This window comes from Gadus morhua, chromosome 21 (genome assembly GCF_902167405.1).
Source record: "Gadus morhua chromosome 21, gadMor3.0, whole genome shotgun sequence".
Classification (NCBI taxonomy): Eukaryota; Metazoa; Chordata; class Actinopteri; order Gadiformes; family Gadidae; genus Gadus; species Gadus morhua.
The window spans coordinates 9,940,347-9,955,680 of record NC_044068.1 but is presented as its reverse complement, the minus strand read 5'-3'; the positions used below and the strand labels follow the sequence as shown (position 1 = coordinate 9,955,680).

Sequence of the window (15,334 nt, the reverse complement as noted above, 5' to 3'; positions counted from 1 at the left end):
GCACACACACACACACACACACACACACACACACACACACACACACACACACACACACACACACACACACACACACACACACACACAACTCCCATGTAGAGTTTTGAGTGTGCGGGTATTGTTTGCATCTGATCGGCATGTGAGTGATTGGCTTGTGAGCAGAAAGCAAATCTTAAAACACATTGAAATCACATGCAAAATGGCTGCTAAAAGTACTTTCGTATTTTCTATCCCTATTTGTATTAGACCATAAATAATGTATCAGATGCATCTCTGTTTTTGCCTGTCTGTCAGACTGAGATTTTAGTAAGTCCCTTGTAACATGGGGTTTACAGGTCGATAAGGTATTAACACACAATATGGTATTATCCACAACATCTGCAGGCTATGGTGGATCATTGTTTATTTGCCTACCAAGCCTTTCATAACTTTGGATTGGACAGCTCAATAGCAATTGATGCATTTACCCACCAGCTCATTACACAATAAATGTATTTCCTGCAGTCACGAGCCGAACGCTGAATCTGATAATCACCGTGCTGAATGTGTCTAGCTCTCTGCTGGCTCTCATAAATTTTTCTCTCTCTCCCTCTCTCTCTCCCTCCCTCGCTCTCTCGACCTCTCTTCAGCTTATTTGTAGAACCGTTCTACCACATGTTCACCTTCCTTTGCACTTCTTATTGTATTGTATAGTGTTGTATGCAGCCTCTGTTGCTATGTAGTCAGAATAAATATAGGTTATCTTGCTCAAGGAAACCGACAGGTAAACTGCAAAAATTGAGGCTCAAACCCAGGACCAAGGTAGGTCAGAAAATATCTTCTTTGTTGTGATGCCCTCACTCACACTATGCATTTGATTGCTGTAAATACATATAGATACAATATCAAACAAATTAAACGACTATTCATGGTTGCCAAGTAATGTAGCTGTACACTTCACGCTGGCCAGTCGCTTGTTTTTGATACCCTTTCAGGAGAAGCGCATTGCTTACATTTTTTTGTTGTGTCTTCAATATTGATTGTATGCTTTGGCTTGATCTTAGGCCTCATCTGTAAGTTGCTTTGGATAAATGTGTCAGCTAAAAGACCAAACGTGTATTCAATGTAGGCAACATCCTCATAGGACATAGTCTCTCAATGTAGAATGGCCATGGAGGGTTTTCGTTTTATTCTTGAAAGCTTACTAAGCCTTGAAGTAGATTGAGGTAAGATAGGTTCCATAACAAGAAAGAAACATAAATACAGAAGGGAAAAATAAAGAAAGGAACGACCATAGTCCAAACGTATTATCATATTCATCCTATCCCATAAAACCTACAGGAGCATTTTCTAATTATATTCCATCGCAAACTCACCCAAATCAAATTTCTGCAAAGGCCCTTCAATTTGTTTCCCATAATCCTTTGCTGCGGTATTAATAATGACAATCTGCCCCCATTGTATCTGAGCACTGCCCCAACGGGTTATTTCAGCCCTTTGTACTGGTGCTCGGTGATAGAACTCCGTTTGGAGAAAGTCAATGCATGAGCCCGGCAAGTCTTAACACAGAAGTGAAAAAGAAGGAGCAATATGAACTATATTTACCCAAGAGGGGCCTGGATCAAGTGAGAACTTGGCAGAGAGTGGAACGGACAATGGTTCCCAGTTACATAAGCAATGGGCTATTCATCACTGCCATTCTGCTAACTAACAGGCAAAGAGAGGAAGGAATCCATTGTGGAAGAGTAGCCTTGACTGACCTCTATCATGGCCTTAGACTGTGAGTGGGAGAGAAGAGGAACTGCACCAAGCTGTTGGTTTTGGCTAAAATGAAAGATGCAGCACCATTAAGTTGCAAACTAAAAGTATACAACGTTTGGGTAACATATTACAATTTCCCATAAAATAACCTTTTCGCAATAGGAATTACACAGGTGTAGTTCATAACATTAGTTATTGGTCCGCTCAATTAAGGTATGGCAGTTCATAGACATAGGCACATACATAGATTGCGAAACGTCAACGTCACCAACAAAATGGAGAAAAATCGATAGAAGTGCTGTTTTTATTGATAAAAAGCACTATTACGTTTACATTTATGGTCCATTATTTTTTATTTTTTTTATTTTGGTTTTTTTCTTATTTAAAAATATGAATATATAACCTATACATCATGTGATAAAATATGAATACAGAAATGAAACTTGGAAATCGGTTGAGAAAGGAAAACCTTATAGTGCTCATTATCCATAAAACCCGCTGCTCGCCCGTATTCTTTTGTTTTTTGTGTCATGCCACGCATTTTTTGTTTAAAACAAATTTGGATGAAATACAGATAACAGATAACAAAGTGCTTTTAGTACTTTTTCAGCCGATGTTCATGTATTTCAGGATAGACTTTGCGCCTCTCTTCGCAAACTCAACAGTAAAATATAGTGTGATTGCATGTGCGTGTCGGAGCGTTTGAGTATGTGCATGTTTGTGTAAGTGTGTTTTGTTTTAATTCGTGTCCTTAAACAGAGAGTTCTGTAAAATCCTAAATCAAAGAAAATATACCCCGATTTATGAAAACGTATGGCTGGTTCAAGTCGCTCCATTATGACAAATAATGTCACGCTGAATTACCAAACAAATAAACATTAGTACTTACATTAACATTCCAATGCGCCATATGCTTCCAAAACGGAGGTGGTCGTTGCTACATGACGCGATGTACAGCCACAATTATTGAGTAGGCTGGGGCTGCGAAAGACAATAAAAAATAACCTAAAGTTAGTCATTAAAAAAAGACATTAGGTATAAAAAGTGAAATAATGTTAATGAAACTAAAAATAGTAAGTTACTTTAAATACTTATACAATTCTTTAGTTGTACTGTTCTATTCTATCATATTCTAGTGCTGCGCTGTCTCAACGCTACTCTATGACCTGTGGTGCGCATGCTCAGCTCCTGGCTAGGGAAGAAAGGAAAATGTCGCTTTCGAGGTAAGTCTTTCTGACAAGTCCATTCTTGCGTTTTAAAGTTGTTTAAATGTGTATGTTGTTTTTGAATGCGTATTGTGCCCTTTTATGCGACCTATAAGTGTTTCGCAAAGGGAAATGTGTTCGTTTGACTTGTGAACTAGTGAAAAACTACCATCTGTGTTTAGCGCCGGCTAACGTTGCTAGTAAATACACGGCGAACGTAGCATGCTAGCATAGCAGTTGCCCTGTAACGCTTTTCAACTTAGTGTATGGTACAATCAAATGGGCATTTCACCGACACAATGATTGCTATCAGATATATCGTCATCGATCTTCTGTGCATGTTTGGGTGTTTTATTTATAGTATTATGTTATTAAGGAAAATAGAACGGGCTAGCTAGGCCGCATAGCCGCATAGTCAGGTGGTCTACATGTGTCTGCTGGAGCTGAAGTTCAACCCCGGTTGTATTGGATTCCTACAGCTTTTTACCCGCGCCGACCCAGCTGTCGCAGGACCAGTTGGAGGCAGAAGAGAGACTCCGGGCCAAGAAGTCGTACTCGACCGTCGTGGTATCCTCTCGCAATGAACCCCCGCCATACGAGCACCGAAAGGGCTGGGTTCCTCGTGCACTTGAGGTAAACATGACACTAACTGCCAAGCAGTATGGACTATACACTGCCATTGAGAGGTATATAATTAAGATGAAATGTTTTATATTAAAAGCAGTGCTTTGTATATACATGTTTATTGTGGTAATCGTTGAGCTTTGTGTCAATATTGTTTCTTCCACCTCTTCTTCAACCCACATAATATCTTGCTTGTTGCCATCTGTGTTTGCGTAGGACTTTGGAGATGGAGGGGCTTTTCCCGAGATCCACGTGGCCCAGTTTCCCCTGGAGATGGGCAGGAAGAAGAAGACGTCCAATGCCCTTGCTGTGCAGGTTGACGCCGAAGGGAAGATCAAATATGATTCAATCGCCAGACAGGGACAGGGAAAAGATAAGGTAAGCCATTGCATTAAGAGCGTGGGTTATATGTGACAAACAGATTTAGTACACACAGTAAATACTGTGGCGGAAAAAATGCATGCATTCGTGTTTGGCATATTTTTCTATTCTACTCTGTGAATATTCAAAGTCTTAATTATGTGCCCATTCATTTTTTACCCAATTTATTTATTTAATCACTTTAGTTAATTTATGCTGCCAACAATTGCTGCTATAATATTTATCACTTTACCACTTTTACCACTAATACCACTTTTATCTAATCGCTCCTTTTCACTTATTTAGTTTGTACTTATTTTATTTCCATCTATTTTATCTATTTTGACTCTAACCCTGTATTACTTTCCCACCTTTGTATTGTAACTGTTGCACAATAATTTCCCTCGGGATAAATAAAGCATCTTGAATCTTGAATCATTCATATTGAGCATAATTTTATTTATTTTTAAGAACTGATATATTAACAATGTAGCGAGCCTTGGCTTTTGTACATCGATGGATTACTAACTTGCTTACCTCCTCTACGCGTGTAGGTGGTCTTCAGTAAATACACAGACCTGCTTCCCAAGGAGGTCCTGAACGATGACGCCCCAGAGCTCCAGCGGCCCGATGAGGAGGCTGTCAAGGAGGTAAATCCTAGAGCTGTTTGTGGACATGGCTTCTGGTCTTTGGAAGGAACCCAATGGAATAATGATCCCAGCCAATAGGATCGTATCTGGTTGATGTTAATGGGATTTAATTGATCTGAAATGGGTTTGTACCATCTCCGAGGTACTACTGAAATAAATTGCCTTGGATAAAGTTGTTTGTTCAACGGTTAAAGTAATACTTTTACTTTCGAGACCAAATACAAAATCGTAATTCCCCAAACAAACGTATTTCGGTATGTTCTCCGTCTCCAGCTTACAGACAAGACTCGGGCTGCCCTGGACAAACAAGTGTCTCAGAAGATCGCCGCTGCAATGCCTGTGAGGGCCGCAGACAAACAGGCTCCTGCCCAGTACATCAGGTATGTACCAGTGCATGACACCCATTCAGCCAGGCATTTGGATACAGCCAGAGCACCGTGGTTTGTTATGGCTTTCCAAGGACGTGACACGCATCTTCTGTGACCATGCACTTGAAATCACTACATTCAACAAATGTGTGGATCTTCACCTCAAATGTATATATTTTTCTTTTAAAGCTTGGGTAGGCTTTTTGGAGACACTAGCCAGTATTTGAATCATCCCCTCTCTTCAGGCCTTTCTCCAAAGCCAATCAAACCAAAACACTTGACTAGCTCGCTAGCTTCAGCAATATGTCTGCCTAGTCTTCTTGAATACTCTGGTTATTTGCAATCAGTGCAAAGACGTGCAATCATTTTTATTTGGGCCGTATTAAATTATGAACGCTTACTGCAGGCCTTTGACAGCCACAGGTACCATTTTTTTTTAGAATTATTTCTGTCATTTGATACATGGTTTGCTGTTTGTTTGCACAAAATTCATAAAAATTTAATGTGTTGTCTACCCCTAACTCTTAATATGTGACATGATGCATGTTCTGGGGCTGCTAATAGTCATTTGTGTAATGTGCATTTGGTATTCAAAGGTTAGATCTGGTTACAACTTTTTGGAAATGTCCTCTACTTGCAGATACACTCCATCTCAGCAAGGAGTGGCCTTCAACTCGGGGGCAAAGCAGAGGGTCATCCGCATGGTGGAGATGCAGAAGGACCCAATGGAGCCCCCCAGATTCAAGTATGTGAACGACTCCTCTGCCTCCTTCCAATAACTAGGTGGACCTGAATTATATGCATGTAACTTAATATCAAAGTCTGCCTGCTTTACTCTATGAAGAACCAGTTTAATTAGTGGCTGTTGAGAATGAGATTTATGTGGTTGCTTTTTGTGTCCTTCAGGATCAATAAGAAGATTCCCAGGGGTCCCCCCTCTCCCCCGGCCCCTGTTCTGCATTCCCCGAGCAGGAAGGTACGATTCACAATCTATTTATTTACTTTTATCCAAAAGTACTGTGAGTCGGCTACAAATTGTAGGATACTTTTTTTAGACTATAGGGGAATTGATCGAGGTTTGATGACCAACTCCAAATTTGATGACCAACTCCTTCCCCTTCTTTAGATGACGGTCAAGGAGCAACAAGAGTGGAAGATTCCTCCCTGCATCTCCAACTGGAAGAACGCCAAGGTACTGTTGCAACAGCTGTCTCAAAATGGCCGCGTGACCTTCAAACCAATCTAATATATTTGAATGTTAAATCTGAATTTCTGTTTGTTTTTTTCAGGGTTACACCATCCCCCTGGATAAGCGTCTGGCAGCTGACGGGCGAGGTCTTCAGACCGTTCACATCAACGAGAACTTCGCCAAGCTCGCCGAGGCACTCTACATCGCTGACAGAAAGGTCATTGTCTTGGATTTAGTATTCGTTCTGGGGAGCTGAGACATGCCTGCATGTCTTTGGCAATATGTAGGCGCGTTTTACTTTTATTTTAATAGCGCCCATTAAAAAAAAAGGTAAATCTAGGTTTTATATGGACAGGAGTAATATTTCAAAGATAAATAAAAGCATAAGAAGGTAAAAATCTATGAAAAACACTAAAAAGTGTGTATATGGAGTTTGGACAGAAGTCAGACTGCAAGTAGATAAAATTCAACCCTAAACTACTTTCCTGAACTGCCATTGGTAACATTGCATTTTGTCCTGTGCAAAGATTGCAAAGATGAATTGGACAAAATGGATGTTTAGTGGAGCTGTCTTGACCGTGGTGCTATTTCTCCATAGGCCAGAGAGGCGGTGGAGATGCGTGCCCAGGTGGAGAAGAAGATGGCCCAGAAAGAGAAGGAAAAGAAGGAAGAGAAGCTCAGGGAGCTGGCCCAGATGGCTCGAGACCGCAGGGCTGGGATCAAAGGTCACGGAGACAAAGGTCGGTCTCAAGGATGTGTGTGTGTCTGTTGTACACCGTTGGGTTGAATGAAAATAACATTATTTTTCACACAAGCCATAAGAATGCAGATCACGTAGAAAAGGTCATTCGGGTGCATCGACACATAATCGAGAGCAAAATGCCTATTGGACGGTTTGGAAAACACTCGAATGCATTTGAATCCTGCTGTGTTTTAATGATGTCTCCACTGAATTTAATGTTCATACACGAAAAAACAACAGCCATCTGCTGATTTTTTTTTTTTTGGTTTTCTTTTTTGGTTGGCAACAACCATAAAATAGTTTTCTCTCCGTTTTAGTTCTAACCTGCTACTTCTGCCTCCTCTGCTCGTGTCGAAGCTCATGTCAAACTCTTCTGCTATACCTGACCTTTTTATCCCCAATAGCATTCTTCCTCGCCGCTCCCCCGCGTTCTTTACTTTGTTACGAAACTTGCCTCCCGCTTTCCTTCCCTCACCCTCCCGACTGCTGTTTCCTCCCGCTCCCGCCTGCTCTCGAGTGCCTCCCATCTTAAGGCCCAATCCCATTTTTACCCCCTCCCCCTTCAAAAGGGGGAAGGGGTAGAAATGGGACTGGGCCTAACTCTGTCCTCCTGCTGCCCCCCCCTGCGCAGGGGGTGAGGACACCGAGGCCAGGGAGCGCGACGAGATCCGCCATGACAGACGGAAGGAGCGGCAGCACGACAGAAACATCTCCAGGGCCGCCCCCGATAAGAGGTACTGTCTCTCAGCTAATTCCCAGGGCGGCAGGAAGTAGGGGCGCCCTGTCGGCGGCGCTCGCTGAAGCCATTAGGAATAAACGGGTCACCTGTTGTGATCCGAGAGCCGCATGGCATTCAGTGTGCGATGTTTATTTTTGCCATATTCATGTGGCTGTAGTAAAGAATGCAAGAAATGCTAAAAATGGAGAGTACTGTCTTAATCTCGGCAGGTACTCAGTTATGGTGCTTTTTGGTGTTTTTGTTATTTTCTTTTGCAATAGTTGCAACTAATTTACACGTATGAAAAGTCTGTGTTTCTGTGTTTTAGACAGTCTAAACCTTGTTTGGGGATAACCCTACATCGGTTCCATTTAGAAATGTGTCTAGTTTGATGGCTTGGTTAGTGTCCTGCATCACTCCCTCAAGCCTCATTCAGACCAACCAGTGGTTAAACTGCCGTTTTTCACCACCGTGCCTTATTTGGTCTGAATGAGGCCTTATTACCATTGTGAATATCTGGTCAATATCCAATATCTATTTCACACAGCCTCTCATACAGTGCATGACTGCACAACGGCAAATACCTTTGACTATTCAATGAAATTTCCTGCTCAAAATTAGCCAAAACACATATCAACATAATATAAAATGTATTGTAAAGTACATACAAAAGATTTTCGGTGATCATTCCTTGGAAATCCTGTATGAATTTTCTTGATGAGTAATCGTTCACTCTATACATGTTTGCATCCCTAGTTGCGGTCCACGTTGTGTCCACATTGGGGTCTGACGGGGTTGGGGGGGGCGACAGAGAATGAATGTCATGTCATCCAAATGACAATTCCTGCAGTCATCAGGAGCGAGCATTTAACCTCCATTCCCTGCCGCTTCTGCCTAACTCCGGAACAGCGGACCTCTTCCCAGCAAATTACACAAGATCGTTATCACATTTTGATACCGCTGTGGGGCTAACTGCGCCCACAGTTTTGGAGGGCTTGTTGAGACTCTTTGTAAACGGGATTGAAACGGCTGACATCTGTCGGCACTTATGTTTTTTGCCGCCCTCAACCGTCCCACCGGGAACAATCCCATCTAATCGTACACATCTTTTTGTTGTTGTGTGGTTACAATAAAGGGTACATTAGTGTCAAAGTAACCGCCTCGTTGGGATTTGTCTTGCACGTTTGGTGTGTTTTTTAAACAGGCGTGTGTGTGTTTGATTTCCAGGTCCAAGCTGCAGAGAGACCAGGATCGAGACGTCAGTGAGCTCATCGCGCTGGGTGTGCCCAACCCCCGCACCACCAGTGAGGCCCAGTACGACCAGAGACTGTTCAACCGCAACCGGGTTAGTAGAGCGCCTCCTGCAGGCCCCCTGAAGTCCTGTTTCGCATTATGGGTCTTTTGGGTCACGCTACTACAACTCTGGACAGACATTGGCGCTCAGTGATCTTTGGGCGCTAGACTTTAGGGACATTCCATCCTCACAGCCTGTTACAGGTGCTCAACCTTCATCTCCAGTGATGGCTTCAGTATAGCTTTAGCTTCATAATGGTGAGCAAAACATGGTGTTGCCCTCGTACAGATCATTTGCATTGTTGCTATAGCACCGACATTCAGGTCAAATTGGCTACACTGGGCAAGCCTTGACTGTTGACTGTTTTGGGCTTGCACAGCATGCAAATGCAGATGTAATGGGTTGGTTTACTTGGTTATCGAGGCATGCAAAATGATCGTGTGGTAAATATTTGAGTGACGGTGCCAAATCTATTTGATCTGACTAGTTTCCTTTGGGCAGGTAGTCACATTTATAGTCTTGGATCCAATTGTGATTGGTTAGACGGATTCTCTTTTCCTGTCTACACCTTATCCTGTTAAGGTGTGGTGACCTTCTCGAATATATCTTTTTTTCTAACATTTCCTACCATGTACCACTCTCTCCCTCCCCCCTCTCAGGGTATGGACAGCGGTTTTGCGGGCGGTGAGGATGAAACGTACAACGTGTACGACCAGCCCTTCCGCAGCGGCAGAGACATGGCCCAGAACATCTACCGTCCCAGCAAGAATATCGACAAGGACGCGTACGCAGACGACTTTGAGAACCTCACCAAAAACAACAGGTGTGTGTGTGTGTGACTCAAATGATTCAAAGATCATGGATTAAGAAAGCAGTATAAAAGATTATTTGATCCACCCTCGTTCAACACATGGACCTATTTTAGTAATTTTCCAACAGATTTCTTATTTATATAACAAATTTTAAGAATGGATTAAAAATCCAAGACGGTAAATCGGGGTAATCCAGCAGCCTAAATCGAGGTGCTCGTTTGAGGCTTATCATCAAACCATGTATTCTCTTTGGGATTGACGTCATTTCCTGATCTCCCAGCGGGCCTCGGTGTCCTTGGTTTCACACGGCCACCCTCGGCAAACAGAGCGTAGCCTGGCCCATATGTTGGCTGGCCACCAGCGCCAAGTCTGTGCCCTTCATGAACGGCCCGTTAGTTTGCTCGTTGGCTTTGGCATTGCTGGGGTCATGTAGAGAAACTAAACAAGACACTTGTATTTGTTTAGATATCTGAAGTTAACCTTTACAGCAATGACGCCATTGTCAAGGCATACGTTTGTCATTGTTACTCCGACGTTTCTTTTAATCCAAATTGACCCTTGAGTGGCGGTGGCATCCTGCTCCTGACTATAGTTCAAACTTTGGGGGACTTTTTGGGATCCATCAGTTGGCTGGGACACCCTTGTCGCCGTCCTGTCCTTGATGTATGCGGTATGACTCTAACGCCGTTCTTCCATGACCGCCCCTCTCCTCCTCCCAGGTTCGTGCCCGACAAGGAGTTCACCGGGGCGGACCACGCCCAGCGGCGGGATGGCCCGGTGCAGTTCGAGGAGGATCCCTTCGGTCTGGACAAGTTCTTGGAGGAGGCCAAGCAGCACGGCGGTTCCAAGAGGCCCTCCACCAGCGGGCGCTCCAACAAGGACGACTACCACGACAAGAAGCGCCGCAAGGAGTGAGCGCCAACACCGCTGCACTGGTGCTAGCGGCGGCGGCTGAGGCTACACAGTGGCCCTGGGGGGCTTTGGTAGGACGGATCGGTTCTTTCAAACCCCTTTGGAGACCCTGCGAGTTCTATCTGGAACGTTCTGCTGGTTGTTTTTTTTGTGTTGTTTCGGGGTTCTTCCGTTTTTGAAGGAACCCTGAACGATACAAAAGAGGCCAACAGAAGATTCAAAATGTGGCTCATTTTGAAAGAGGATGAATTGTTTTCGTTTTTGACTTTCTTTTACCACGGAGAGTTGCGTTTTGGTTGCTAGGTGATTTCAAGTGAGTTTACAGCAGTGGTGTTGTCGGCAGTCTGCCAGAGCTGTTTCTGCATCTCACTGTTTTACTGTTCTCCTTGTAAGCAGCAACCAATGGCAATTCAAAGCCCTGGTTATGTCTTCTTATTTTTTGTATAACCAAACCAGCCCCTACAGAAAACTATTTGGGACTGTTTATATTTACTCATTTGTTTTTAGAATTTCACCATCCCAATGCAAATAACGAAATATTTGCGATTAATGTTTTTATTTAAGTCATGAGTGTATTTGTGAAAACATTTAGCAGCAAAACTTATACATACGATAGTGTATAGCATTCCTGTGAATCCAGCATACCGTTCCTTACCATGATCTATAAAATGTTTGACGGATACAACCTCTGTTAGTGCTTGGATTTAAAGAAAAGCTAATCTCTATATTTCTTGTACAGTAAAATACATTTCCTACCATGGGAAAGAAAGTCTTTCTCTTTGTGTTTTCAGTCTCAATAAACACTTATTGTAATAAATAAAATGTAGTTGAACAATCAACTATTTACTCCTTCTTGTTTCTGTGCTACGGCTTGGTGTTTAACTGGTTGAGTTTCATCTCCCTGTTGTGAAGGCTCTTGCTGGTATGTTGTCCATTAGCTGTGTAATTGTTCCAACGCTTCGCCGCCGTATTACAGAACACATAGTAATGTGTTCCACATAGAGGTTTAAAGATCGAAAGATTATTCTCAGAAGCAATCTCAGAAGCAATCAATTCCAAAAGCATGAACAGTAGCGGGAAGAGATTTACGCTGCAACTGAAATGAAAATAATTCCATTAATTACAATCCATTCATTCCTGCGACGGAATAAGCAAGTCATTACAGCCTCAAACAAATGAGAAAATCTGGCAAATGTGTAACTCGTAGCCAACTGCTAACTCATAGCCTACAGCCATCAGTCTGTGGAACTCCACACTTGACTAGTAATTCTAGTATTTGTGACGTTAATCATTAGCTGGAGATAATCAGTCCAGTTCTACCCCCTGTAGCTACAAAATTGTCTGAAACTTCAGGACAATAACCGAAAGGAATGTAAAGACAAGAACAAATATTTGGTAAGACGCCATATATGGGCAGTTGCTCTGGTTGGAATGTTAACGTCCTCATTTATACAATTCCCGCTTTGTACCACACAAACCAAGAGTGCTTTTTCCGTAGGTCACAAAGGCTAATTTACATACACACAACACATGGCGATTAACTAAATGTATTCCTTTGTAGAGTTGGTCTTACCCCCTGAAGGCCTTACAGACCACGTTAATCTGAATGAATAATGACTCATTAAAATGCCCAAAGTACCATTATCCTTAATATTTTCTTACTCTAAATATTATGGCTCCTCTTAAGTAATTATAAAGACAAAACACATTGTTAGTGGGGTTCTCTTCGTTTTAGGAAGCCATTTAAGGATTATTCCTAGGCTTGACTGTTTGATTTCATTTTCTGAGAATGAACTAACCATCCTTCTATTTATAATAGATCATTCTGCCCTGCCCAGATACAGATGGGGCCTCATCTGTCCCGGGCCCCCGCAAAAATTATTAACTTCCACGTTTAATTTCTCCTCGCTGTTTAAAGCCCTTATCTGGCTGTCTCGTCTCTTCCTCCTTATCCAGACTTCATCTGGGAAGGATCCGATCAATTGGGGAAACGCTCATCGTCAGCCGGGGTATCCAGAGGGTACCATGCAGGTTTAACCCCATTACACCAAGCTTCGATTAGAAAGGCGACTGTTGTGATTACACGTTGACCCACAGCTGTGGTGAATGCCTACCTTGGTTTTTCTTAGTCTTTATTACTACGGCGTATCGATTTTTTTGCCTGAACGTTTCAAGAGAATCTTGTTTTTCCCACGTTGTCGGTGAGTCTGACTTTAAAAGAAAGTCAAGATTATATTCTACTTATCTTGTCCTAAATGGCCTGCTATAGAACAGCTAAGACTTCCCAGAAAGGGCTTGGAAATGCAGGAACATAACGTTTTTACTTGATATTCCTTGAGTATATCTGACGTCATATATAGGCCTGGATGCTTCCCGGTTCAAACAGTTCATTCTTAGCAGTGACGTGGTGTGACTGGCGGGATCTAGATTACTTTCACATTATTGGAGCCCTGGGAACTGACCGGGGATGATATCGCATGACAACAGCCCAAAGATAGTGGCCTGTCCTCCTGCGCCTCCTTCTCTTCGGCGCGTAGACAATACCTTGTTTTTGCAACTCCGCTGCTCAAGTGCTGATGTGCAGCTAATCATTCACCTCCGTGCGCTGCCCCCATGAGGAAGACGAATGGCTTCCTTATTCATGAAGGTAAAAGAGGAAATTGGTTTTACGGCGTTTGTGTGCTGTTTGGGCCGAAAACAGCGAAGCGGTGTGTCACACCATAATGGGATGTTGACTTCCGCCGACAGCGAGATACACCCCGGCTTATTGAGTGTTCTCCTTGGCGGGAAACAAACAGAGAAATAATCAACTTTACAGAGTCGTGGCAATCTGTACACTCTATCCACTTCACGGAGGACAGTGTGGTCTGTTCTGTGATAAAGTTGTATTTTCCCTCCTTTCTCTTAATCACAGCGTGGCAATACACTTGGGGGGGGAGGTGATGGATGACGCCGGAGACGCACAGTTTGTCTCGTCAGAAATGTCTCAGCTTTCAACAGATGTTATCATCACACTTCCTCTCGGATTTGTTTCATCCCGGCCTGAGAAGGCTGATGCCGTGGGCATACAACAGCATTGGACAGGTTTTATGTTTCGGTCTCCATAAAGAAATCACCTCGGCCTACTTAACACCTAGGCCTAGTGTTGGCGAGGATATTTTCTTTTTATGAGAGAATCCTAGCTTGCAGGTGTACAACTTGAGATTGATGGATGATATTTCATTGTTGAACTGCCGTTGGGTGTTTCATCCTATTCTTCAATGAAAACCCAATGCCATCCATGTTGTACCATATTTTAGAATAGCTCGTCTTGGAGTTATATAATAAAAAGCCCTAGGTAGCTGGGTACAAGTGAATAGATGATTTACTTTGTTGCGATCAATTCAATTTTAGAATCTCCCATCTGCGGTGAAAGAACAATCTTATTTTGTGATTTAATATCAATAATCCAACTTTGTGCAGTAAGATGGAGATACTCCCACACTTACTCCTCTCCTTACCAGATAATTTGGCAGAGACAGCTTAGTAGTGAAAATAGAACAGTTACAATACAACAGGCACATCCAGGTGATTCTGAGAAAACCTCTAAGGCGCAATCGCAGCTTAAGACATATTTTATCTCCTTTCTCTTCTCACCATTTCTCCCATGCTAAATTTATTGGATGTTTATTTATCAGTACCTCCACATCAACTTTTTTCTACGATTACATCCGCCTTCTCAATTGATGGTTGCCTGCAGCTTCATGAACACATTACCCACCAGATTTTCGCTCTTCACCTCTTATTTTCTATGTACGTATTTCTTGACTTCCTTTCACATGTCATTTGAATATAACTACATCGCCTATGACTCGGAGTCAGTCAAAGTGAAGGGACATCAGTAACAGCGCCTCCAAAGAAACTTCTATCATCATCATCATCATCATCATCATCATCATCATCATCATCATCATCATCACCATCACCACTATTCCCTCTCCTTTCAGTCCCCCATTCATCACATTAGTTCCTCATCACCCTCATCATGCATTCACTACGATCCATAATTCACCCATCATTTACCTCAGCCTAGCACAGCTGCACATGGACAGAGAAGGAGACGCGGCGGCGGCGGCGGCGGCGGCGGCGTCCCCCCGGCCAGTCATTCTGTCTGTCTGCGGCGTGGCGGTGCGGAGCCATGGCCCTCATCTGACAACCAGAGGAGGGGATCAGGACCCCACACACACACACACACACACACACACACACACACACACACACACACACACACACACACACACACACACACACACACACACACACACACACCTCAGTGTCTTCCTCCGAGGATAATCCATTACAGACGGGGAGTGGGGGTTTAGACAGGCAAAACCATCTCTAATGGTTGTGTCAGTCAGGACTCTGAGCCAAACACTCCCCCCCCCCCCCCCCCCCCCGACGCCTCATCGCAGCGGGCCAGCCACAGGGGGCCGCCACCGGGCCAACCCTGGGGGGCGACTGCCCCCTGACGATGATGACGGCTGCGGGGTGATTTTCTGCCACATCTTGGAATGAAGCCCAAACAACGTCTTCATAAACGCTGGAAAAGCTGTGGCCAGATAGAGAGAGTGGTCTCTAAGTCTGAATTATGTCTCTGAGATGGCTGTTTTGTTTTTTTCTATTGGCCGTGGTGGCCCGTATGTCTGATTGGGATTCACAAAGTCGTTATCTGGTTAATTAT

The 15,334-nt window shown here is 43.4% G+C and overlaps 1 protein-coding gene across 1 annotated transcript; it reads left to right on the top strand.

Moving 5' to 3' along the window:
* Positions 1-2,879: 2,879 nt before the first annotated feature.
* snw1 (SNW domain containing 1) lies at positions 2,880-11,453 on the top strand. Its single transcript, XM_030345547.1, has 14 exons — positions 2,880-2,963; positions 3,425-3,578; positions 3,786-3,947; positions 4,484-4,579; positions 4,853-4,959; positions 5,588-5,692; positions 5,854-5,923; positions 6,074-6,139; positions 6,237-6,353; positions 6,735-6,876; positions 7,510-7,612; positions 8,824-8,941; positions 9,550-9,713; positions 10,422-11,453. Exons 1-14 carry the CDS (start codon positions 2,902-2,904, stop codon positions 10,615-10,617), a joined length of 1,662 nt encoding a protein of 553 aa, XP_030201407.1. The 5' UTR covers positions 2,880-2,901; the 3' UTR covers positions 10,618-11,453.
* Positions 11,454-15,334: the final 3,881 nt, after the last annotated feature.

Coding starts and splice junctions, on each gene's coding strand:
- snw1 (XM_030345547.1), top strand. CDS start 2,902: ATGACCTGTGGTGCGCATGCTCAGCTCCTGGCTAGGGAAGAAAGGAAA. Junction 4,960..5,587: donor GCTCCTGCCCAGTACATCAG/GTATGTACCAGT, acceptor CTCTACTTGCAG/ATACACTCCATCTCAGCAAG. Junction 6,140..6,236: donor CCAACTGGAAGAACGCCAAG/GTACTGTTGCAA, acceptor TGTTTTTTTCAG/GGTTACACCATCCCCCTGGA.